The sequence below is a fragment of the Prosopis cineraria genome, unplaced genomic scaffold (assembly GCF_029017545.1).
Source record: "Prosopis cineraria cultivar Desert tree isolate PC_DT_omini unplaced genomic scaffold, ASM2901754v1 PC4, whole genome shotgun sequence".
Classification (NCBI taxonomy): Eukaryota; Viridiplantae; Streptophyta; class Magnoliopsida; order Fabales; family Fabaceae; genus Prosopis; species Prosopis cineraria.
Window position 1 is genome coordinate 1423819 of NW_026555335.1, and position 24445 is coordinate 1448263.

The 24445-nt window shown below is 35.2% G+C and overlaps 4 protein-coding genes and 1 pseudogene across 7 annotated transcripts; 1 reads left to right on the forward strand and 4 right to left on the reverse strand.

The window, feature by feature from the left end:
- Window positions 1–460: 460 nt before the first annotated feature.
- On the reverse strand, window positions 461–3330 carry LOC129307796 (protein WHAT'S THIS FACTOR 1 homolog, chloroplastic). Its single transcript, XM_054948704.1, has 2 exons — window positions 3106–3330; window positions 461–2438 (listed from the first exon to the last, which is right to left on the reverse strand). Exon 2 carries the CDS (start codon window positions 2402–2404, stop codon window positions 920–922), a length of 1485 nt encoding a protein of 494 aa, XP_054804679.1. The 5' UTR covers window positions 2405–2438; window positions 3106–3330; the 3' UTR covers window positions 461–919.
- Window positions 3331–5545: 2215 nt separating this feature from the next.
- Window positions 5546–7459, reverse strand: LOC129309911 (uncharacterized). 2 transcript variants are annotated; one of them, XM_054951668.1, is made up of 3 exons: window positions 7415–7459; window positions 6773–7054; window positions 5546–6325 (listed from the first exon to the last, which is right to left on the reverse strand). In XM_054951668.1, exons 2-3 carry the CDS (start codon window positions 6886–6888, stop codon window positions 5647–5649), a joined length of 795 nt encoding a protein of 264 aa, XP_054807643.1. In that variant the 5' UTR covers window positions 6889–7054; window positions 7415–7459; the 3' UTR covers window positions 5546–5646. The 2 variants fall into 2 exon arrangements, with proteins under 2 accessions (XP_054807643.1, XP_054807642.1); XM_054951667.1 differs by lacking the exon at window positions 7415–7459 and adding an exon at window positions 7281–7343.
- Window positions 7460–10676: 3217 nt separating this feature from the next.
- Window positions 10677–11721, reverse strand: LOC129307815 (uncharacterized). Its single transcript, XM_054948722.1, has one exon. The coding sequence runs from the start codon at window positions 11654–11656 to the stop codon at window positions 10904–10906; it is 753 nt and encodes a 250-aa protein (XP_054804697.1). The 5' UTR covers window positions 11657–11721; the 3' UTR covers window positions 10677–10903.
- A 3050-nt stretch (window positions 11722–14771) lies between these two features.
- On the forward strand, window positions 14772–15507 carry LOC129308316 (adenylate isopentenyltransferase-like; annotated as a pseudogene).
- A 1071-nt stretch (window positions 15508–16578) lies between these two features.
- On the reverse strand, window positions 16579–20410 carry LOC129308186 (mediator of RNA polymerase II transcription subunit 18-like). 3 transcript variants are annotated; one of them, XM_054949225.1, is made up of 6 exons: window positions 20225–20410; window positions 19386–19426; window positions 18940–19039; window positions 18087–18144; window positions 17633–17989; window positions 16579–16858 (listed from the first exon to the last, which is right to left on the reverse strand). In XM_054949225.1, the coding sequence occupies exons 2-6, from the start codon at window positions 19419–19421 to the stop codon at window positions 16756–16758; spliced, it is 654 nt and encodes a 217-aa protein (XP_054805200.1). In that variant the 5' UTR covers window positions 19422–19426; window positions 20225–20410; the 3' UTR covers window positions 16579–16755. The 3 variants fall into 3 exon arrangements, with proteins under 3 accessions (XP_054805200.1, XP_054805201.1, XP_054805202.1); XM_054949226.1 differs by having other exon boundaries at window positions 20200–20410; XM_054949227.1 differs by having other exon boundaries at window positions 20168–20410.
- Window positions 20411–24445: the final 4035 nt, after the last annotated feature.

Below are 24445 nucleotides of genomic sequence, written 5' to 3' on the forward strand. Positions count from 1 at the left end.
ATCTTCCGTTTAGATGATACGCCATATTTGCATTTTCAATCTAAAGTAAGATTAATATAATAAATTATTGATCACTTCCTAAACTTTACCGAAATCAGCTTTGAATTTGTCTTTCAGCATCATCTTATGCTCACAAACGTTTTTAGTCTATAAATTAATATTTTCCAAAAATTAACGCTCAAATTACAACATATTTTCAATTCAATGCTTATTCGTATTCCTAATTTATGCCCCCTTGTGAATTTGGGCCTGGTGGGATTTTGGACAGTAATTTGCCGACCATGAGACATTTAGATTGAAGATGCCATTCTGACTTTGAAGGGGATTCTCATGTGTAAGTTTGAGGCACTTATTATTTAGTTTATTACGCGAATAGATTCTCGTAAGTTAATACCATAGTGCTGAGGACATGCAAGGGCAGCTCCCGTTTCGTAGCTCCGTCCAGGATATAAGGGAGAAATACCATAACAACTGTTACTTGCATTTAAAAACATTATAATTACATGCGGGAACCCGGAAGCAAAGCTTCAACACTAAATCAGAATTCAACCCATTTCATGAAACACATTCTGATGCACGGTAGTCGTAATACTAAAACTTCTACCAATTCGCGCGCGCGCGTGTATGTATGAGAGAGAGAGAGAGAGAGAGAGAGAGAGAGAGAGTGAGAGTGTGTTTGTAGAGAACTCCCTAACTAGCCAACCCTTTAACAGATTCCTATCTGCCCATTAATTCATTTGATCCTTTGAATTATCTTCAAGGAACCCTGGTCGATGATCAATCAGCAAGCTGTATAAAAATATTTAAATTAAAACGCCTCAAAATTTTAGGAGCCAATTATATCAATGTGGAAGCGGACACTTCCACCCTTCATCCCAGACAATAGTCATGCGAATAAAGGCATTTCTCACATTCAGTACTACCAAGGTTGCACTCGTGCTCCATCCAAACCACTTTGACTAGAAGATCCAGAAGTCCAAAAATCCCCATTCTTATTTTGGGCAAACAACTTGTTTTTGACGTTGTCGTCCTCCTCGTCATTGTCAAAATCCAAGTCCTCAAATAAATCCTCAAAGCCATCATCATAGCCATTTTTGAAGTTATCAATCTCATAATCATCATCATCTTCGTCATTATCATCCGTATCAATATCATTACTAGCACTGACACGACCAACATCCTTGTCAAACCTAGACTTTCTTCTTTCCCATCTCATTCTTTTGGATTCCATGGCCAAAGCCAGCCATTGATCTTGTAATACCAAAAGCTTTTCATTCTCTAACAGGTCACCCTTCTCATCAAACTTCTCAACCAAGAACACAGAGTCTCTTTGCCCTTTCAAACTAACATAAAATAACTCCGGGTGCCTCAGGATCATCCCCCTCAACTTGTTTGGGAGCCCAAACTCCTTCCTGAAATGGGTCAAGTGATCTATCAAAGTCCTCTTTTCAACCATCATTCCAAGAGCCTCTCTTACTAGAGCACAAGATCTCTTCTCTGCCTCAGCTGATTTCTTTTCCAGACTTTCAATAGGGGTCCTATAAGGACACACTTCGGGCATTTCTTCAAACTTTATCAAAAAATCCTGGTGGCGTCTCTTCAAATTAAGCCCCTTTCGAAGTCTCAGTTGCTTAAACTTCAAAGGTCTGTCAACTATTAAATCAAAAGAATGGAATGTAGGAGAGGGCAAAGACTGCGCCAAGCTGGAGTCCCAGGATACAAGCTCAAGTGCACGGCCATAGGAAGTGTCAACAGTTTTAAATCTATCAGGATGGTCATTGCAAAGCCTGGATCGAAAACTAGGAGGAAGCCCAAGATCCGGAGCAAGGTGAACCAACTTTGACAAAAGGAGCCGACGGTGAGAAGATAGCATAAGAAGTTTCTGGAGTTTGGTTGCCAAGGTGGTGGAAACGGCATCTTTGAGACTCAATTCCTCAGCAGCAAGAGATGCTGCAGCTGGAGTTAGACGAACACAGAGTTGAGGATATGGCTTTGTAGCATTGAGCGGCGTGGGCGGATATGGTATAGTGAAGAGTTCAAAAACGGATGGATAGCGATGGATCATAGCAAGTAAAGAACGAGGTGAATAAAGATTTAGATACGACCGGCATTTTGTAAGTATGTGAAGTGGAAGATAGTGCTTTGGCTTAGAAAGAAGTAAAGTCAGCAGTTTTTGAACAAAACGAATTTTATTCTTATTAACAACATGCCTGTCAAGTGACCTATCCCGTACAAGTTTGAGAGAGGAGCAAGAAACTGAAACTGAAACACTGCCAAGGCAGTTACTATGTCTTTGGTTCCTGCTATTGTGGAAGAACATCGGAATTTCACCAGAAAGGAAGTTGGAATTTAGGGAAGCAACTAGCCAGTCATTTCTGAGTGAGGAATAAGGGCGCAATGCCATCTTTAAGGGCTTCAAGCAATCACGTATCCAGAAGCTGCGAAAAAAATTAGTAAAAGAAAAAAAAAACAATGAATGAATATTTTGAAACCATGGGGTGGGATAGGAGTACCTAAGCCAGACTCTCAGATTTCGTGCGACATAGTTCTCCCTCAGAACACATAAGGTTATGGGTAACAACGTCACTCAACTTATCAGCAGTTTATTTTACATGAGTTTACAACGGATACACCAAAGCTCACCAGTGTCATTGTGACAACAAAAATCTGGCTATCAGAAACTTCACTCTACAATTAAAGTTCACTGGTTGCACATATACTAGCATTCTAGCCTCGACAGAAAGAACGTGAAGGAGTACGAATTCTATTAAGTGAAAAATTGAAAAGATAAAGCTGCATAATTTTAAACTTAAAAATCATAAAATTACTTCTTTGGCCGTAAAAAGGGGAAAAACATGAAATTATAATAACCATAAAATCATGAAATTCTAAGAACCATAAAATCTAAGTTACATTTTAAAAGCAGAAATTATCGGCAAAAGAAAGATTTATGGCATTTAGCCATCAAAAGAGCAACACGAAGCTGCATATTAAGAGGCGAATATCTTTATCTGCTTATACAAATCAATCTAGCTATATCTCTGTGACCGAGGCTCAAGAAATTGAAAAGTGCAAATATCCGAAAACTCAAATGAAAAATCTAACCAATTAGGCAATATGAGCCAGGTTCGGCAAAGAGACTTGTTAATTTGCTTAAGGTGAACAAGCAGACCAAGTGAAGGAGAGAACGAAGGCGGCGGACTGCGGACTGCGATTCTGCGAAGGCCGAAGGTGAAGGCGTGAAGGATGGGCGAAAGGATGAAAGCCGAAGTGCCGAAGGTTGAGGAGAAGATCGAAGGTGAAGGGGAAATTGAAGGAGGAGGGCGCACGTGACCGCGCAGCCGGCATCATAGGATGAGATTTTTTTTAAGGGCAGAATGGTAAAGTATAGCTAAAATTTAAATCATTTAATAACTTTAACTTATAACATATATATATATATATATATACACAGACACATGCGTACACACACTCCATTATATATATAAAATATTTTTAAAAATTATTTTATTTTTAAATATAAGGAATGATAACAATATTTTTTAATATTAAATAATTTTATTTTTATCTTAAAAAATAAAATAAATTATTAATTATATTTTTTTTACTATTATATGATATTAATTATAATATTATTAGAAATTAAATTAAAAAATTATTATATTCTTATAAAGTTTAATTAAATAACAAACATGAAATTCGATTAAAAATAGAGGGGGGATATGTATAGGGGCAGCGACAAGCACCTTCTCTCGTGACTTGTCGTCTCAATCAAGTCCCTACTCGGCTACTCCTACCCGCAACCCGCCCTCCGGGGCTAGCTCGTCTTTACTCAAGAATTGCCATTTGAAGGGAGTAATTGGTTATTTTAAATTATTTATTGATATAATATCACCCATCGAATATTAAAATTTCTGAAACTGGCATCTATTATTTATCATCTGCCCAGCTGATGTCTTTTTACAATAAAATAAAAGTTTTAATCAATAATCACTGGTTTGTATCAGGCATTGTTGAGTTGTTTTTTTTCTTTTCCAGTGATTTACTATACATTAAAAAGTGATCGGAGGCTTCAAGCATGACGATCAGACGTAGTTACATACAGATGTGAGATATAAAACTAACTGGTTCCTAACCTTTGAAGATGTAATTTTATTCTCAGTAATAATAGTTTCATGTTAGCTAGGCTATTTTCCTGCTAGTGTCTGATCCCGTTTCAAGTTAAGAATAACAAAGATTACATACGACATCCATCCACTCGACTCCTCTAGCTTCAGATTCCTTGATTCTCTTGAAGAAATCAAGGTCTGACTTTGGACATTTACGTGTAAAACTTCAACTTCATTATTTAATTTGCAGTGATGTTTCAAGCATAATTAACTTGAAAAATGGAATGAATTAATTCTTACATGCAATTCTTCGGACAAGCGGACGACTTGATGATGGGAAAGAGACGGAGTTAATTACTCATATAATTTTCTGAGAAGCTATTATACTCGTTTAATTTATATATATATATATATATATATATATATCATCCCATATATTATGCTACCGTGTGTCTTGTGTACTTCAGGTTGCAATTTCCTTCTGTTACGTTCTTTCAATTTCACACCCGGCCCGATGATATTGCTAGCTGTGCTTATGTATGTATATGCCTGTGCACTTGCTTATGGGTGCAGCTTCTATCCCTCCTCTCCAGGTATTGGTATAATTAATTAAGTATGAATTTTATTTTGAATTATTGTCAGGATCGATAACTCTAACTTTGATGCTTGTGTGTGTGTAGCTAAATATAGGTAAATTCAATCGTTATCATGGCTAAATAGAAGTAACAATTTTTAACATGACTTCTTTTTTTTTTTTTTTTACAAGGTTTGAATCATCGACCTTTAAGAAATTTTGAGTTATTTTTATTTGGCCCAAATATCACTGATAGTATGTACTTTTTTTATTTTCTCAAATATTTATATCAGCAAATTAAAGATAGATGTATAAGTATTTCTTTGACCAAGGACATGACTATACATATATATAATATTGCTAGACACCAAATTATAGAGCTTGTATATGAATTTTAATTTCTGGATGAGGATAGTACTTGGGTCTGGAAACCGAGTGAAACTTCTGTCCTGCAGTTGCATATAATGAAGCACTACTGGTAGGAGGAAATTAGAACACTGCAGGAAAGAATGAATGATGATTTTTAATTTGTTTCTGCCTGTTAGCTAATGAATTCATATGAAATAACATCATTAATTTGTTACCAAATTAAAGGCATAGAACCAACCATTAAAATATCAGATTGATTATTTTGTTTTTTCAATAATTATACAACTATCCGTCATATTCAGAGAAAATAACATAAAAAAAGTGTGATATACTGTGATTACGTGTTATTTACTTTTTATTTTTACTATCATCCCCTCTCTCTGATTCTCTTGATAAACAGTAAACACAACATTTTGTAATAGTAGAGAATCATCGTGCTGAAAATGCTTCATGCTGACCTTTGGGAGCAATAATGCATGATACTGATAATCAGAAGGCTCAATATATTGATTTGTAATGCAAAGACACAGAAGAAATGGTACTGCACTAATTAATATTGCACCTAGCTTAGTACATTTGTTGGAAGAAATCAATTTATCTTAGACAAGTGACATTAACATCAACATCAACTAGCTCATGATCACCTCTAGTACTTTTAGAATCAATCTCAAGAGGTGCTGTTTCATGGCAATATCCTTCAATAATATTCTCAGTTGCAGTGTAAGAGAACAGGTTTACCCTATAAATTTCCTCTAAAGTACAATGCTTTGCCACTGCTAGAATATCCGCCATTGACCTTTTCTTGCATCTTCCTTTTCTTCTTCTTCTTCTGTCCAACTTGGCTGACTTTGATGAAAAATTCAGCATTTGGCTGCTCTTTTCGACACAAACTCGGGGTGAAACTGAAATCACACCCACTTCCTGCAGGCTGCTCATCATCGCTTTTGATCTTTCTTCCTTATTGGAGAACAGACCAGAATCACTGTGGTTCGTAATATTCTGCTTCTTCAGTTCAAGGGGATCATAATGATGTTCTGGTGATGATTCAGGTTTGAAAACTCTAACATTCTTAGCATCATAATCTTGATCACAAGGAGCAATATTCAAGTTTGGCAAGTCATTATGTGATGACTCAGAAACCAAGTCATCACTACGCTGCACGAAAGGTGGCAACACATTTCTCAGACCTCGATCAAGACACATTTGCAGGTATTTCTCTGGAAATGGCCAGCTTTGAAGGAGATTTCTCTGACGGGAAGCAAGAGCATACTGTCTGCAACAAATATATATAAACAATCAAAATCCTTCTTTTATTCTCAACAAATTCGTTCATAGAGAAGCAGTACTGAGCTCAAATCATCAAATTTGTGAGGCGTTGAAAGCTTATGGACAAATTATAACCAAACGCCACAGAAGTGCAAACACAAGTAACGAAGGTAGAATTTAGAACCCACATGTGGATGATCATGACCAAAAAAAAGGTGCATGAGAAAGCAATGGCTAACAAGAAGCAATGAGCTGAGAAAATTATCAAAGTTGTAAGGGTTTGAAAGATTATAACGAAATTATACCTAAACGGCACTTCAAATCACTGAAGTGAAAAGGATATGAAGGTTAAGAGATCAGATGAGGGCAAATAGAACATGCAATAATGATTCACAAAAAACCAGATAAGCACGGATATATTCGTTGAGACAAAATTTGCGGGCGTAGGTTGTACCTTATTGAGAATGTTTTAACATCTGCTTCACCTTCACTGTTTATTTCCTTCGAATCAATTTGTTGCTGTTGCAGAGAGCACAAGAGCGCATGTGGGTTTTGTTGCTGAGCCAACATTTTTCCGCCAAGATTGAATTCCAATTTCGGTATAATTAGTAAAGGATGAACTTTTAACCAAAACTACAACAAACCCAGATTGGATTGAAGACTTTGGAACACTATATATGAAGCGGAGATGAAAAGGCTCATAAAATTACGAACCCACAGGAGCAAAATTGATACCCTATAACAAGCAAAAGAAAAATCAGAGATATTTAGGCACAAAATCTAAAAGTGGGTTGCCAGAACAAGATTACCCATTCAATAAAATATAAACAAAAGAACGAAACTAGAATAGCTGATTGAGTTTTCCAGCGAAACAAAACAAGGTCCTTCACACAGAAAAAACAGACAGAGGTAACAAGAAAAAAGCTTTGAAATTGCAGAGGAAGGGAAGAGTCAAGTAATACGGGTCACGGGTCGGTTTCGGAAAATGGGTGACGAAGCCATTGAAGTTGAAAAAAGGAGAAAACGAGAAAGAGCGAGGGTGAGAGATGTTAATAAGGTTAGAAGTAGCTAAGCGAGAAAGCGGTAGTGAAAGTACCAAGAGAGCGTTCTATCTTCTGTTTGTTGTCTTTCTTTGGGTTTGTTGTTTAGTTGACTTGCTTTAACCATTTCTAGCGCAACTATGTGCCGAATTTAATGTTGTTAATATTATTAACTTTTACTGGTTGGGTTTTGCTTTTACATAGACTTGGGTCGTGAGAAAAAAGCGGTTCTTTACCCTCTCTCTTTTTTATTTTTTTCCTCTTCATTGTTCAATCGTTCGTCACTATCTAACAAGATTATGATTAAAATTAATTTATTTACTGAAATCAAAATAATTAAAAAGAAGAAGAGAGAAAAAAAAGTGACGAGGTCCTCTTAAAAAAAAAAAAAAACAGGGCATTTTCACAAAGTTCATGCCTTTTCCCGGACATGAAAACTGACACTCGGATCATTTTTTATTGCGCCTAAACAACATTAGAGAATTGAAACCAAGTGGTGATAAAGCGGAGATTTTGTAGAAGTCGAAGTGGGAAAAAACAAATGGCAAAATCAAAACAATCGACGATCTGGGATGGCTTAATTACTAATCAAGATCTCACCTTTTGTTGTTCAGTGGTATATAATATATGGATATCATCATACTCATATGCAGGGCAAATCCATATGGTGATGGAAAAGAGGTACAATAAGGTGAAGCCGAAGACATCGGCGTGTCAGTTTCCAGTACTCGGCTTCACCATAAACAACTGTTTGTATTCTTTGGCAGTATCTGGAAGACTGGAACGAGTTTCTTTTCGTTTGCTGATTTGTACCGTTGAGTTTCTTTTTTGGCAGGCTTACCTAAGCAGACGTACCAAATGGAAGCTCATCGAGCTAGGCTAAATCTAAAGCCTAGCACTTAAAGTCATTTTGGCTTCTCCAGTTTGAACTTTTAAGAGTAATAAAAGCCGATAAGGAGCAGTTGGCGTTTAATCATGACTATCCCTTCACAATTTCTGCAGAAAAAGCTTCAGCGGATGGAACGAAGAAAAAAGTTTCTGATATAAGAGAGGCCAAATTGAAAATGAACTAATAGATCTGGTATTATCATCTCATGATTATTACTGATGATTATCAAAAACCTAAGTTCTTTGTTTGTGTAGTTCAACCACCAAGTCACTCCTTCAGATCTTGACAAGAGCATTTAGTACCACATAGATATGTATTATGATATCTCGAGTCATTATTTGATTGATTTCTTTTATGGGAAAATTACTTATCATACCAAGGGATCAGACACACCTGTAACGCATGAAAGATAGAGTTTTAGTATATATTTGGAGCGTTTTCTTTCAGAGTTATGGGTTATATCTAAATTGTCATGTTGCGGATTCTATATTACCGAGGACTGTGAGATGCTTTTATTTCTTTACATTAGTTCAAAATATACGTGTGTATATGTTGGTATATATGCTTGCATGTGTCGAGAAATAGGTGCCTGTGAATATTCCTTAATTAATCTTGCAAAACATTATTAGGTAATGAGGCATCCCTGCGCTCTGCCATGGAAACATGAATTATGACGAGTTGGCTTTGGTTTCAAATATGGGTAGTCAATATTTTTGATATTTCAGATAAGAGGGAATGAAGCAGAATCCGTATTAACAACGTGGGGTATATTCACCTTGACTTTAATATGAACAGAATAATTGCAGCCTATATCATACATCGCAAGAAGGTATATGGATTCCACTTTATAGGTTAGCCACAATTTTTTCACCATATAACTACGAGAGCTCGTAGTTCTGAGTCATATTTTGGAGCAATAAATTAATGATGTATAATTTCTTTTGAAACAGGGTTTCGGCAATTAATTAACTCAACTCGGGAAAGAGGACGATATATGCTGCCCTTTTCCATTTCATTTCCTCTGCCATGCTTCTCCACATATATAGTTTTAGTCGAAGAACAAAAAATCTTGTAATTATTACCGAATTATCATTATCAACATGTAAAATGATTCCGACGACTGGTGATCATACTCTCATATATATAGCATGGGACAGTACACACATATATTATTCAGTATACAACTTGAGATGGAGAGTTTAATTTCTTGACAAAAGAGTAAACAAGAATATATAGATATTTTATAATATACATCTATTGCCATCCCACACTAAACAAGGTGATCATCAGTGAAACTAGAGCATTATGTGTTGTTATTATTTAGCAGAGACCCAGCATTTTTCCTTTGGGTACTTGTGGAATTTTTCCCACACTAATTTTTCATGTCATGCTGATTATCCAGACAATCACAGTATATCAGATCATTCAGTACAATATGAGGATTGGAGCATAACACTGGAAAAACCTGATATATATATATATATATATATATAATTTTATTTTAATTTTTGGGACGGAAGAGATATATGTACATCAGTACATAGACACGCATCTATATATATTTTCATTGCCAACAGAATAAGACATGACAGAGAGTTTTCATACTGTATAGTAGTGAAAATCTACAACATTCGCAAGTGCAGATAAATTTTCTTCCCGGCACACTTCAGGAAGTCTATTTTTCTCTTATTTTTTTAGATATTTTATCTTCTATAAACAAATCAGGAGTGTAATCCAGCGGCGCCAATAACTTTATCGTGTGAGTGATGACAAGGTTTTAAAAAAGAGACAAGAACGAATGGCATTGAGATTGAAATAATTTCCCAAAAAAAAAAAAACAATATACAAGGCAAATGATGAATATAATTTTATTTCACAACAAATATTGTTATTATTATCATCATGGCACATTAAACTTCACACCTAACTATCTAAATTAAACCACTAAGCAGATCCCCGGGGGTTGAAAGTTATATATTAAACATGCTTCCACAATGGTGATGAAGGTACGTAATATGCAGTCATCAAGAAAATGAGAATATCGATCTATATTTATAGAACAGCGGAAACAAGAGCATTAGGGGAATAAGCAGAGAAAAGTAATCAGGTTGTGGTTATTTAATCATTGTGTGAATTCATTAAAAAAATTATTCACCAATCTCTTCTTCAAAGACATTAAGACTTAATTTGAGCCCTAATACAATGTGTTTAACCGTATATGACCTGCCAGCCTATTTATAAGAAACATGAGTATAATATCAAATCGTCCACTCACAATATAAACAAAAACATATTACGCCAACCAAAATATTAATTGTCTCCAGCAGATATATATATATATATGTATGTATGTATGTATGTATGTATGTGTATGTGTATCTGGTCACCTGAGGAATAATACTTGGATTATAAATTTATGCTGCCGGAGTGTAAGAGTTCAAGTTAACGAGCCTCTTGCTCTTTATTTTTACTGATCTTGAATATAGTTTGAAGCGTAACAATATTGTTTCAAGTTTACATTGCCGCTTGTAAGCCGCCAGCAGGAACATTAAAAATCATGCATGCGAGAAACATAATCCATAATTAAATATGCATATATACATATATATACTTATACCTGCTGCACCAATCATAAGGGGAAGACAATTAAAACTGGTTATGAAACTGAGAAACTTGGCTTGGATTGGAAGCAACATTGATCTAAATCGTCCTCGAGTTTTTGAATTGTCTCTGAAAGCCTCCTATTCTCCTCACTAATGGCCTCAAACTGGCAAACTATACCTTCAATCTGAGCTTCAATGGCTTCATCACTCAACTCGAAGGCACTTTCCAGAACTCTAATTACCCTCCACAGCATCACTACCACAACCAGACCTCCTCCTTTCTCCTCCAAGAATCCTTCCAAAACCAAAGCCCCAATCACCACACTCCCATCCACAACATACCCACCATGCCTGAAGAAGGACCACCCTAAGCCCACCAATAAAGCCATCGTCTTCACAGAAAGCAAACCCAGGATCCCGATCCCAACCCAGTGGAGAATAAACCCAAGTTCTGCAGCTTTCTTTTGTGTTCTGTTCTGACAGGAACTTAGCAAAGAGGAGGACAGCTCGAGGATGGTGATGAGGAGATCCAGTGCGAGGAAGAGGACCGAGAACATGTGAACCCATGTTGATTCTAGGAAACTAACCAAATGGGTCCGCCAATTTGGACCAAAGTTTTGATCTAGAGGAACTTGGGTTCTGGGTTTGGTGATGGAGAGGAGGTGAAGCCATTTCTGTCTTGCACGCCACGAGTTTATCAGAGTTTGGATTGATGAATGGAGGATTTGTATGGAAAGCGAGTCATGATCAGAACTGGGGGGTTTGGTTTGAGAGCAGGCATGGATGGATATGGAAGAAGTGTTCATGATTCAGTTGTGTGGATTAATTTGGGAGGTACAAGGAGGATGATATAATATTAGTAATGGAAGAAAAAAATGACACACGCACGCACGCACGGTTTGTTATAAGAATTACGTGATGGATATGAAGGTGAAGTGAAAGTCAGGATTGAAAGGTTTTGCATGCTTCGGGGTCACGTTGGTTGGATATATGATTGTCGTCACTCAGAAAAACTTTAAGCGATCATGGGCGACTGCATGACCTTGATTTGCTTAATGGATTGAAGAACAAAATTAAATCTTTTTTTCCTCTTGCGAAATTGAATATTTAAGGGTTCTGCTGCCATTGTTACTTATGTGAAAAATTACATGATGATCCTTATAATTAGTCGATATTAACAAAGTAGCTTTGGCTTTATTTGCCATCCTTTTGCTGGGGTGCCTCGAGTTTTTGTAAATGCTGCAACATAGTATTTAGTTTTGCGTTGGCGTATTGCCCCGAGATGCGATATGATAAGGATCTGCATAAGATTTATTTTTTTTCCCAAATAAAAAGACAGTTTTGGTGGTGTGATGTGAATGATGAACTAATTAAATTAATAATTGCCCATTGTGGGTGCGCGAAAGCAATATTGTCGTATCTTGAAACTCTTTAAGTCATTAGACGGGCAAAGCAAAACCATCTCCCTGAAAATTTATGAAAAACAGAATTGCACTTCCACATGTCTCTTGCCATACTATTCCCTAATTTGATTTCGTGTTATTTCTTGCCAAATACAACATCTCTCTCATTGACTCTTTGTTGTCAAATGTTTGGTCAGCATCATTGACATCACATTCATCAAGAAATTTAGGCCCTATTTAATATGCAGGTCTCAATTTAAAAAGATTAAGATTAAAATTGAAATTGAAATTAGAATTAAGATTAAAATTGAGAATAAGGTTTTAAAATCATGTTTAGCATAAAGTGATAATACTTGTGAGGAATACTTCCTTTTTTTTTATTTTATAATTAAATGTAAATTATGAAATATTATAATACCTCTTGAAATTAAAAAAAAAATTGATTAGAAATCCCTTCAAAGAAACTGTTGGTTTTTATTCAATTTTGGCTATTCTTTTTTTGCGTGCGTCCTTTTTCTATTACTTCCTAAGCTTCTTGTTCGCATTCATAGCAGATCACAACCACAATCTCTTGCCTCTCTCTCGCAAGAACAAAGCCATGTCCTAAAACCTAAGATTAATTTTTTAATATCAGAGGAGTGGTGGTATTGGATGATCCTATTTAGGTGGATTTGAGATTAAGATTAAATTTCTTATTCCTTCATACCAAAGATAAAAGGTGAGATTATTTAATCTCAATACCAATCTCATACTCATAATCATTCCTACCAAATAGGGCCCTAGTGTACTCCCCCACATATTTTCTTGTAATTTCATAATTTCATTATGCACACATTTTTGGGCAGCTTTCTGCATAGTTACCCTTTAATTCATTTGTCGTGAAGATATGAAGATTGTTTAATTATAAATTTTATTTAAATGATCTTGTATTTATGCAATATATTTACCTTTTAATATAGGAAAAATTACTCCAAAGTCCCTTATAGAAATTCTAAATACAGTAAGGTCCAAATGGATAAATACCCCCAAGGCCCATTTTTTTTAAAATATATTTTATGTTTAACTACTAAAACATATCCTTACTTTAATTACAAAAACTATTCACGGTTGATTACCAAGGCTCCAGTATAATTAAACAGAAAATATATCTAAAATAAAAAATTTGGAACTGGGAATAATTTGTCTATTTTATGGGACCTTATTATGTTTATAGTCCTTTGACTTTGTAGTGATTTTTCCTTTAATCTATCGGTCCCATTCAAAGCATTCTGATGTGTAAAATTTGCACAATGAATTACATGGCATTACTCTTATGTTGATTTATTATTAATTAAATTATTCTTTTTTATGAGTTAATTAAATTATTCTATATGAAAGATGACCGGATCCTTGCAGTTTTCTTCCCCCCCCCCCCCCCGAATTAATGCTACGCGATCAGAAGTTTAGAGCCCTTACCAATTGGCAAACATTTTTATTTTAATCCTGATTAGCAGAACTTGCAAGTTTTATTTTAAGTTCAAACCGTTCGAGATAGAACTGAAAAATAGACAGGACGAGCTTATATGGGCTGGCCATATAAGTAAGTCCATAAGTCCAGTTATATCAAAATTAATTATGTTATTGTTTACCAGCAGGCACTTGTCTAAGTAATTAAAATCTTAGACAGCTTAATTTGAGATCTCATATTTGAGCATCAAGGCACAGCTGAGCACGCAAATTGTGTCTCTCCAATAGTACCCGCAAAACCACCAAGTTAAAGGCTCAATCTACGCAAACATCTGAATTAATGTAAAATAGGATAGGTGGGCAATAAACTTAAAATACTCACACTCTTCAAAATACCCGATGAAAAAAAAAATGGTTATTTTTTAAATACCGATTCTTATTTAAAAAGCTTAAAGTTTGGCTCATAAGCCTGCACTTATTTTTTTTTTTTGTTTAAATTTTTAAAAATTAAATTTTTTATTATAATATTTTATATTCTTTTTTTTAAAATACAAATTATGACATTCAAATGTTAAAAATAAATAGTAAAAATTTTAATATTAAAGTATAAACAAATATAAACAAATATTCTAAAATTTAAATTTGGTTTAAAAGTTAAAAATATTTTTTTGGAATAAAATATAAATGGGCCACTCGAACCATTTTTTATCAAAATTTATCAGAATTAAGCTAAAGTTTAATTTCTTCAATATATGTTATTTTTTTAAACTCAAACTCTAATTTAACCTTTAATTATTTTTTTAAAAATTATTGGATGGTTTATATTATGAAATGGTGTGAAATAAATTTGTAATTATAAAAATTGATGCATCCGTCGCCTGTCATCTTCTTATTTTTAATAGGATGGGACCCCCACACTCTCTCCCTCCCTCTGCTTCATCCTCACTTCCATCTACTTCACTCACTCCTACCATTGCCCTGTTCCAATTAACGTACAGGGTTCTTGTTCGCCTGCCCTTTTCCCTACTTCTTCCTCTACCGCCACCGCAGGAAAGATAAGGTGGTTCTCATAATGGGCACCATTGGCTGCGAGGAGTCTCGCCTGTCCATCAACCTCGCCACTCGCTGCTCTTACTCAAAAGTTATCAACGTAGACAAAATGCAAGTTTCCTGCAAGCCTCGTTGGCCGCGAATGGATGCAAACTCTGCCTACCACCGCCACCACAGGAAAGATAAGGTTGTTATCATAATGGGCGCCACTAGCAGCATGAAGTTTTGCCTGTCCATTGACCTCGCAACTCGCTGCGCCTGCTGAAAAGTTATCAACATAAACAAAATGCAAGTTTACAAAGGACTCCACATCACCACTACCAAGATTCCTTTGGCTGAATGAAACAGCGTCCCACACCACCTCCTCGGAGATGTGGACCCTCTGAACGAGGAGTTCTCATCGTCGGATTTTCGCTTAGTCGTCAGGTCCATTATTTCCGATATCAGCTCAAGGAGGAAGCTCCCCATCATCATTGATGGGTCCCACTTGTTCATTCATGCTCTTCTGGTGGACCAATTTGACCCCACGATAAATGCGTTTGATGATTGTACATCGCCACTAAGCTCGATCTCATCCAAGGTACAATTGCTGCATCCTCTAGGTGGACGTGTCTTTCCCTCTATTATCGAATTACTTGACGAAGCGAGTCAACGACATGCTTGACTTGGGAATGGTGGACGAGCTAGCTCGATTCTTCAACCCAGAAGCGAGTGACTTTGTGAGAGTGAAGAGAGGATATGTTGGGGAGAGAGAGTGAAGTAGATAAAAGTGGTGATGAAGCAAAGGGAGAGAAAGAATGCGTGGAATTAGTTTAAAAATCATTTGCTCATAAAAAATGGGATCTTAGTGGATAAAACATGTCTCTATCTAATCCCCACAAGTTATCAACAGACAATATGTTATACCTCATACTGAAATACTCAGTATTCAACCTGCTGTAAGAGAAAACAACAACAACAACAACAACAAGCCTTTATCCCACTAGGTGGGGTCGGCTACATGGATTGCAAGACGCCATTGTACTCTATCATTTATTAAGCTTTTAGAAATATTATTAATTAAGAGATCACGTTCAACAACTTCCAAGAGTGTTCTCTTAGGCCTTCCTCTACCTCTCTTAATCGGACTCAAAGTTATATGTTCCACTCTTCTCACTGGTGCCTCCCTTGGTCTTCTTTGTACATGCCCAAACCATCTCAACCGATTTTCTACCATTTTTTCCTCAATAGGTGCCACCCTCACTTTTTCACGTATGTGCTCATTTCGAATTTTATCTTTACGTGTATGTCCGCACATCCATCGTAACATTCTCATCTCTGCTACTCCAACTTTATGCTCTTGCTGTCCCGTTAGAGCCCAGCATTCACTACTATATAACATTGCCGGTCTGATAGCAATACGATAAAACTTTCCTTTAAGTTTATTAGGCACCTCACGGTCACAAATAACTCCTTTAACTTTTCTCCAATTAAACCACCCAGCTTGAATTCTATGTGAAATATCTCCACTGATTTCGCCATCATTTTGAATAATGGCTCCCAAATATCTAAACTTTTCCACTTGAGGTATAATTTGATCTCCCAATTTCACTTCCAAATTATTTTCGAATAGTCCTTTACCAAATTTACAATATAAATATTCCGTCTTACTTCTTTACCAAATTTACAATGCTGTAAGAGAAAATGAAAGTTTTTTTTTTTTGGGCCAAACATATTGCAACGGAAGTTTAAAATGGGATCTTCAGTGGGGAAAATGCATATTGGACATTTTTCATCCCACATAACTCATCTATCGCTAGCTCACTTTGGGATCAAATTAGTCAGTCCAGTTAAAAAATGAACTGGGCCAAACCAAGGCTACACCATTTGATTATAAAATAAACAATTGAATATTGCAATAGATGTCATATTTCTATTTTCTAGATAGCAAAAAGAATACAAAATCCTATTTATGATTCATTAAAAAATGTAGTAGAAATAAAGGGCATTACAACAGAACAAGAAAGCTACAAGGCGGTACCCCCACCATCAGACATAAGAGACGCAGCAGCTGCAGCAGCAGTAGGAACAACTCCAGTTGAGATGCCTGGTTTTGATAGATGGAGAAGCCTGAAATTTTGATACCAAATGATTGGGCGTATCAGTGATTATATCAATAGAAACAAAAACTTTGATAATGCCATCGTAAAGTGTCAGTTTTAAAATTTCAATTGCCAGTCCACTCGGATTCAAAAGACCCTATGACTAATTCCCAGCGGCAAGGAAGACATCAGACAACAATTTCTTTGATTTGGATCCTCTGAAATTAAAAGTTTGTAAAATATATTTACAAAAAAATGTCAAATATCTCAGAAATAACAGAAAAAAGAGAGTGGGTAGTAAAAACGGACTCCATGCACGCTCATTTCTCGTGTCACTCTCTCTCTCCTCTCCCTCCCCCTCTCTATCCAGTGACATTTCAATCTTAGACGATTGAAGGGAAAGAAGGGGAATGAACAACTTGGAAAAACTCTCTCCTCCAAAATCTCTAAAATAGAAGGAACATAAAATCACAAGGGAGGACATACTTTCCAGGATTTTGAAAGGTCAGTTAAACTCACTGCAATATCCGCTATTTTTCCTTAATAACTCTCGACCAAGTAAAAAGTTTAAAGGTCACCTCTTTTCTTCCCTTTTCCTCAACTATCCCCTATCAAAACATGCCCTTAGTTTTATCAATAATTATGCAAAGAACATCAGCAAGCTATGACAAGAATGGATATAATGGCTTTCTAGTACAATCCACGTGGCACCAGCCACAGCCACCATGCACAGATAGAAAGGTAGCAGCTCTTGACGAGTACATAAAATTGTGCAATTCAGAAGACAATAAAGGCATCTTACGGTGCAAGGTATTCGCAAAAGGATGACACAGCAGAAACAATCTCCGTATAGGTTTCAGAAGTAGCAGGGGCTGTTACTTCAACCAGCTGAATACCAGGCGTTACTGGCACAGCCTCATCAGTTGCATGCAGCTTCAGCATTTTATTGATTGATGACACAGTTACAGTGATTTGTGCACCCCTGTTGAAATGGAAAGCAAAGCCCACCCTCAACAATTCATGGTCTAACTTGTACCCTAACGCATAAAACAAGCGGAGTACATTCTTGCTTGCTTTGCTTTCCACCATTGTCCTGACCAGAACTGAAATTTGCTCAGCACCAGCACCTCTCATTGCACCCCCTATATGTCTGACGGTCCTGCACCAAGTCATTACACATATAAGACACGCATACACGGGTATAAAATGGAGAATAAATGGCAAGAATAAATGGCTATAAAATTCATAATTAATACCATGATGGTTCAGTCTGCTCAAGATCACACAAGAGTCTAATCTCCGAAGATACAGCTCCTGAAAAAGGAAGGTCAGAGAATCATTATTCACCTGACAAATGCACAAAACTAATAATTCTCAATTTTATTTAGATGCGTTAATGGACAAACATTTCAAACACACCAGAAGAAATGCTTTGAGGAAAAAAAAAAAATCAAAAGTCATGGAATCACTCCACTTCATCCTGGTCTAAACGCTGCAACATCCTGAATCTTCCAATTGTGCAGTAAGAAAAAGGGTAATGATCACCATCAGGTTGCATTGTCCACAGCAAATAATTATAAAAATATAATTACATCTTCAGAGGCCTGATAAAGAACTTACTCCAGATACAATAAGAAAAAATTGCTCTTTATTCTCGAATTGGTCTGCTGCAATGATATCAAGAATTGACACGTTGAATTTGTCAAGAAATGCTAGGTTTGCCCCAAACAAATTTTGATGATTTATAGTGGCAGGAGAAAATGTGGAAAGCCTATTAGTGACAGGCTCTTCAGCTGCTATTTGGTGCATTGGGTGGAGGATGATGCTCATATCTTGAAGAGCAATTCATTCAGAGTTGTTTATCTGTCGTTTCACTGGTGTCCTAGTGATGAGTATTTTCAAGGGCCATTTCGTAAGATAATTAGAGAGATTGAAGAGCCTTATTTTAATAATGAATCTTCGCTTGTTCTAATTTTATTATTGTTTGCTCTAAGAAAATAACATTCTTCCTTCTTCTTTAGTAACAAAATTTCTTCTTTTACAGGACAAAAGAAACGGAAATATTGCTTGCCACACATTATCATGATATGGCAAAATACAGAAACTCACCAAGGTTGGGACCACTCTTGAGGCAAATTTCATGGATCCTCAATCGCTCTTTATGAACACCACATAGACCTTGTAGGAGAATCTCAAGGGCCTCGACATGCTACAAAAGATAGCAATGTGTAAACTATATACGTTGACTTGAAACACTGATGGGCCTATGATTTACTTCCAGGGTGCCTGCCAATCCTAGCAACTTGATATGCATTTTATGAATAAAGTTCAAACATGAAACACAAGAAATACTTCACCAACCACACATTGCACTGCCTTAAAGAATGGCATAAAATGGTCAAGACTTGATGTCTTTGACACCGTAAAAACAGGATCAAGAACTTGCAATAACAAGAGACAGACCAAAAGTCATCAATTTAATCGAACCAAAAGACCACCCCAATTGTTCAAAGAAAGCAACCGACCCAAAGGACAGAGTAGAACAAGGAACTAACCTGTGTTTCTATAATGCCCTGCACCACACACTCCATATAAACTGTTTCACAACATCAAACACCAAAAGATAAATTATTTATATGTTTACAAATTTGTAACAAATCTGTAATGTACTCATATAAATATTACAAATCATAGGGTTCACTCTGAGGCTTAGACCAATACGAATGCTTTAAAACTACCACAGAACGGGATGCAGAAAAAGTTGAAGAAACATGTTTGAAAGGAAAAACTGATTCATTGAACTGCACATCATTAGAGATATAAAGACGACCATCTGGCGCAAGACATTTGTGGTGAGACATGCTGTAACCTAAGAAGGTACACTCAACAGACCGAAAAGAGGGCTTGTGAGAATTATAGGGACACATAAGAGGATAGCAAGCACAACCAAAGACCCTGAGTGTGGAGTAATAAGGAGTTCTGTGAAAGAGTTTGGTAAATGGAGTTGCAAACTGAATAGCAGAAGAAGGAAGTAAATTTGTCACATAAGCAGCAGTGAGAGATGCATCTTCCCATAATTTTAAAGGTAAACCAGCATTAGCTAATAAAGCAAGACCATTTCAACAATGTATCCATGTCTACGTTCATTAGTGCCCATTTCATAGTGTGCATAACGATGACTAATGCCACATGTGGCAAGAAAAAAGTCAAAACTACGAAATTCATCACCAATCAGTTTAAATAGCTTTGATTTTGGCATTTAATTGGTTTTCAACCAAAGTTTTAAATTGGAAACAACAGAAAAAGCATCAGATTTTTGTTTGAGACTGAAACGAACGCAAGCTGCAACTAAGACACAGTGAAACGGACTATTCGGATGCAAGGGAGAACACACAAAGTTGCAGATCGGAGCGGCCAGTGGAGACTAGGCTCAACGTGCGCGTGAGAAAAACAAGACCGGAGCAGATTCAAGAAGGTGAGCACGAGCACCGGCAGAAGACGGGCAGTCAATGACTCACGGCGAGCAACTTTGCACCTGGGAGTTGGGCCTCGAGCCTGGTCCGGTGGATTCGCGGGACAACTGTATAAACAGAATAAAATCTAATCATATCAAGAGTTATAAGGCTTGTGAAGTCCTAAGTGGATTGAGCTAACGCTGTGAAAATAGGTTCTGGGCCAGCCCGCACTTTTTAAAGTTTTAGGGAATTGGGTTAGATTAGTCTGTCAAGATAAAAGGAGTGGAAAAACTCAATCCAGCACACCTACTAGCAGTTGGTGAGCCCATAACTTTATTTTTTTAAATGATTTAAAATTTATAATTAATATATCATGCATATATATTAAATTATCCCTCTAAATCATACTAGTCTCACACAGTAAACTGTATTTTTTCCAACACCTATCTAAATTTAAATGGTCTTTTATGCATTCTTAAAAAACTGCAGTGTTACAAAAAAAATGTAGAATCCAAACCTTTTTTTTTCACTTGGATGTCCCACTAGAAGTAAGCTTGAATATTAAAATGGATATGAAATTGATAAAAAAAATAAAATTAAAAATATTTTTGGTATCACACAAAATTTAAATGTGGTTTCGATATTATTTATATTTGTTTTTATAGATTAAGAATTGAATAGAAAAATGAAGCTAAAATATCAAAAAAAATTGCTAGATTTTACTATTAATCATCTTCTTGTCTAAGTATATTATCCTTTTTACTGAAAAAGATTTAAATATAAACTCATATTATTTTTTTCAATAAATTATTATTTGTGATTTCGATTAATAGATTTTATGAGAGTAACAAATAATATATATTCAAAATATTTCCATAAAAACTAATAAATCATCAATTTACAAATTATAACAAAAATTTCATTTGTAAATTGTAAGAAATATTTACATTATCTTTCAAATGTAAAGAATATGTTTAAGAGTAATAAATTATATATTTAAGAAATATCATTATTATTGTAAATTTACAAGAAAACATATTGCAATTAAAAAATAAATTAATTTTTTTAAAAAAATAAGTTCACTCACGAGCCAACTCATTTTAACCTATTAATTTTTCAGGTTGGGCTAGCCCAACTCATTTTAAAAAATGAGCCAATTCTTTCAATCCAACCCATTAAAATTGGTGGGTTAAACAGGCTAGCTCGTAAACTCAACCTATTTTCTTAACTCTAGGCTTGATGAAGATAGAAATATCAAAATTTTCACTTGATATCTTGTATGCAAGTGGATTGATGCATTTTATTAGCTTCCTTATAAACATTGTCAAATATGACCTAATCTCTCATAATGAGATCTCCTATTCTCTTGGTAATCACAAAAAGATAGTGGCTTTCATAGTAGTTGCCATCAATAAGTGATAGAACCTCAATAAAATTAAAGTAAATGTTAATTTTGGATAATTCACATTTCGGCAAATATCGAGGCCTTCCAAAATTCTCAAGAGCTTAGCAATTGTGTTGGGGTAATATTCAAGATATTTGAAAAGTCTCTTAATTCAATTACTCTTATCATCTCTAATGATTCCGCCACAAGCAACAAGCCCATTAACACTAACAAAACTATTAATGTCAAGTCTAACCTATCCTAGTTTAAGATGACTCTACTTAACTTTATATCTCTATCTCTTCTGCTCAAATGATTGGTTTTAGATTAAAACCTTCTGTTGTTGATTATCTATTAAGCACAAGAGGAGGTAATGTCGCTTTTTGGAATATCATCTTCAAAGTACATCTTTTTGCATATAGTTTTCCATATATTCCAACGTGCTTGTGCAAGAAGTCTTTGTCAAGATATTTTTCTTATTCTCAAACTACCTGCTTTGTTTTTAGCATTTCAATTTATAAAATGGTACAGCTGAATACTTTTTGATAGAAAGGGAATGAGAGTGTGAATTGGCTTAAAAAGTATGTTTATTATGGCTAAAATTTTCAATGGAATCATACCTTTGCGCTTGTTTGGTATGCAGGATTTAATCATGGAAAGCAGTGATTTATTTTCTTTTAAAAGACTGGATTGACATTAATTAAAAACATTAAAAAAAAAAAACCACATGACTAAAACACACAAACCTGCTGCAACCTCCAACTTCTTCACATAAACGCTAAGCCGCATCAAGGAAGCTTCAATCAAGAAATTCTTAACTACCAGAATTTTTTACTTTTGCTATTCAAAAACACAAAAGGCAGGATATTGTTGTACAGGAATGGAACACAAAAATAAAGAAGAACAAGTAGCACTCAGGCGAAGAAGAAGAATTATTAAATGAATAAACAACAACAAAACAGGACTTGCATGGGTGAATCAACAATGGCGAAACAGCTTAGTTCATAAAGAAATGGGAAGAATGACCAGGAACTCACTAGCGTTGAAGCTCTCGTTACATAACGGACTCACACCGAAAAACAGCTCCACTCACCATCTTGACCTGTGCAAGTCGTGAAAACAGGGTGGGCAGTGGACTTAGACAACCAATAGTATTTTTTTCAACAACAAAAATTAAAGTGACTGGAGAGACATATCAACGGGGATTCAATTAGGGCACATGAATTGTATTTTTGTCAATAAAGAAGAACAATAACAACAGTGATTGATGAACAGATATAATCACTCAAGAGATATCCTGGACGAGAAATTTAGAATTTTCCCCCTTTTCAAGAAAGAAGAAGACAAAAGTATAGGAATTATAGAGAAATCAAAGTAGACATGCAAGCAGAGCACGACAGATTGTCTTTTTTCTTGGAAAAAAAATTCTTTTGAAAACAACAACAACAATTAATGGGACTCTTGATCAAAGAGGCAGGAAGAATGCACGCACAGCAGCGCATGAAGTGTCAAAGAACAAGTATATCAAATATGATAGACAAGACAAGGAATGGCAAGGAACTCACCTGCGATGAAGCTATCGTGCTGATGGATGAGAACAGAAGACAAGATTGCATGGAAACTAAAATGGGATCATATAGATGACAACATTGCCGAGACTTATCACCGGTGAAGGTGGAATCGCAACGACGACTTCAAACTTGCAAAGAAGAGAAGACAAGTGTTGATTGACAATGATAGTTATTTATAATTTAGGTACATTGATTTAGGTTATTTATAGTTTAGGTATATTGATTTAATTTTTAAATTCATAATATAATATGAAAGTTACATGATCAACTTTTTCTTATTTTTAAATATTCTCACCCTTTGTTATTTTATTTATTACCATAACTTCTCAACTAATTTACAATTTTAATTTTTAATTTTTAATTTTTAATTTTAAAAATCTTAAAAAATTTCAAGCATAATAACTTGCAACACCTCAATCCGGTTTGTGAAATTAATTTTACTTCTTAATTATAATTTAATTGTGAAATATGGAAACCATACTCACAGAACACCACATAGGAATTCCAAGCACAATAACGTCCTGCTTACTTCTCAACTATTTGCGAAACATGGTGAAGTTAGTCTAACTAGTATATGGCTCGTGCAAGGTAGTAGTATCAAATGAATTGAAAAAAAATATAGAAATAAATTGTGTAACATTTTTCATAACTTATGAGCATTGTGATTTATTTGAAAAAATATAAAGAAATAAACATGTAAATATTGGCTTTAGTGTGAAGAAGAAATTAAAATTTATCATATGTGCATAGGATGGAATGATAAATTATGAAGAGTTTGTAACAGTGATGGAAAAGGGAGATCCAAAAGCCATGTCCTGCAGGAAGAGGTGTGAGTCATGTTTGATATCTATCATGTATAATTTTTTCATAAGCTTATGGTTTGGGGATAATAAGTTAACCATACAATAAACAACCAAAAAAAAAAAGTTAACCATACAATAAGATAATTTATTATTTAGTGATTCATATTTTTTGAATTAACTATAAAAATTAGTAATTTGATTTCACATAAAGAATTTCATTTTCACTCTAATTCTATTTAAGTATAAGGGTTTACTTGTTTTGTCAAAAAAACATATTGAAATTTTACCCATTATTAGCTAAGCATAAATTAAAATTTTAAAATTGATACCAATGATTGTATCAAAAATTTGATATCATTTTATCATTTTTAAAGACTATGATTTGTATGCTTTCATTAATTT

Excerpts from the sequence above, each read along its gene's own strand:
- LOC129308186 (XM_054949225.1), bottom strand. The coding sequence starts at position 19,421 with ATGGAGTGTGTGGTGCAGGGCATTATAGAAACACAG. Across the intron at positions 19,040-19,385 it reads AGGGCATTATAGAAACACAG|CATGTCGAGGCCCTTGAGAT; the intron begins GTTAGTTCCTTG and ends TATCTTTTGTAG. Across the intron at positions 18,145-18,939 it reads CAAGAGTGGTCCCAACCTTG|GAGCTGTATCTTCGGAGATT; the intron begins GTGAGTTTCTGT and ends TTCCTTTTTCAG.
- LOC129309911 (XM_054951668.1), bottom strand. The coding sequence starts at position 6,888 with ATGTTGGCTCAGCAACAAAACCCACATGCGCTCTTGTGCTCTCTGCAA. Across the intron at positions 6,326-6,772 it reads GTTAAAACATTCTCAATAAG|ACAGTATGCTCTTGCTTCCC; the intron begins GTACAACCTACG and ends TATTTGTTGCAG.
- LOC129307815 (XM_054948722.1), bottom strand. The coding sequence starts at position 11,656 with ATGAACACTTCTTCCATATCCATCCATGCCTGCTCTCAAACCAAACCC.
- LOC129307796 (XM_054948704.1), bottom strand. The coding sequence starts at position 2,404 with ATGGCATTGCGCCCTTATTCCTCACTCAGAAATGACTGGCTAGTTGCT.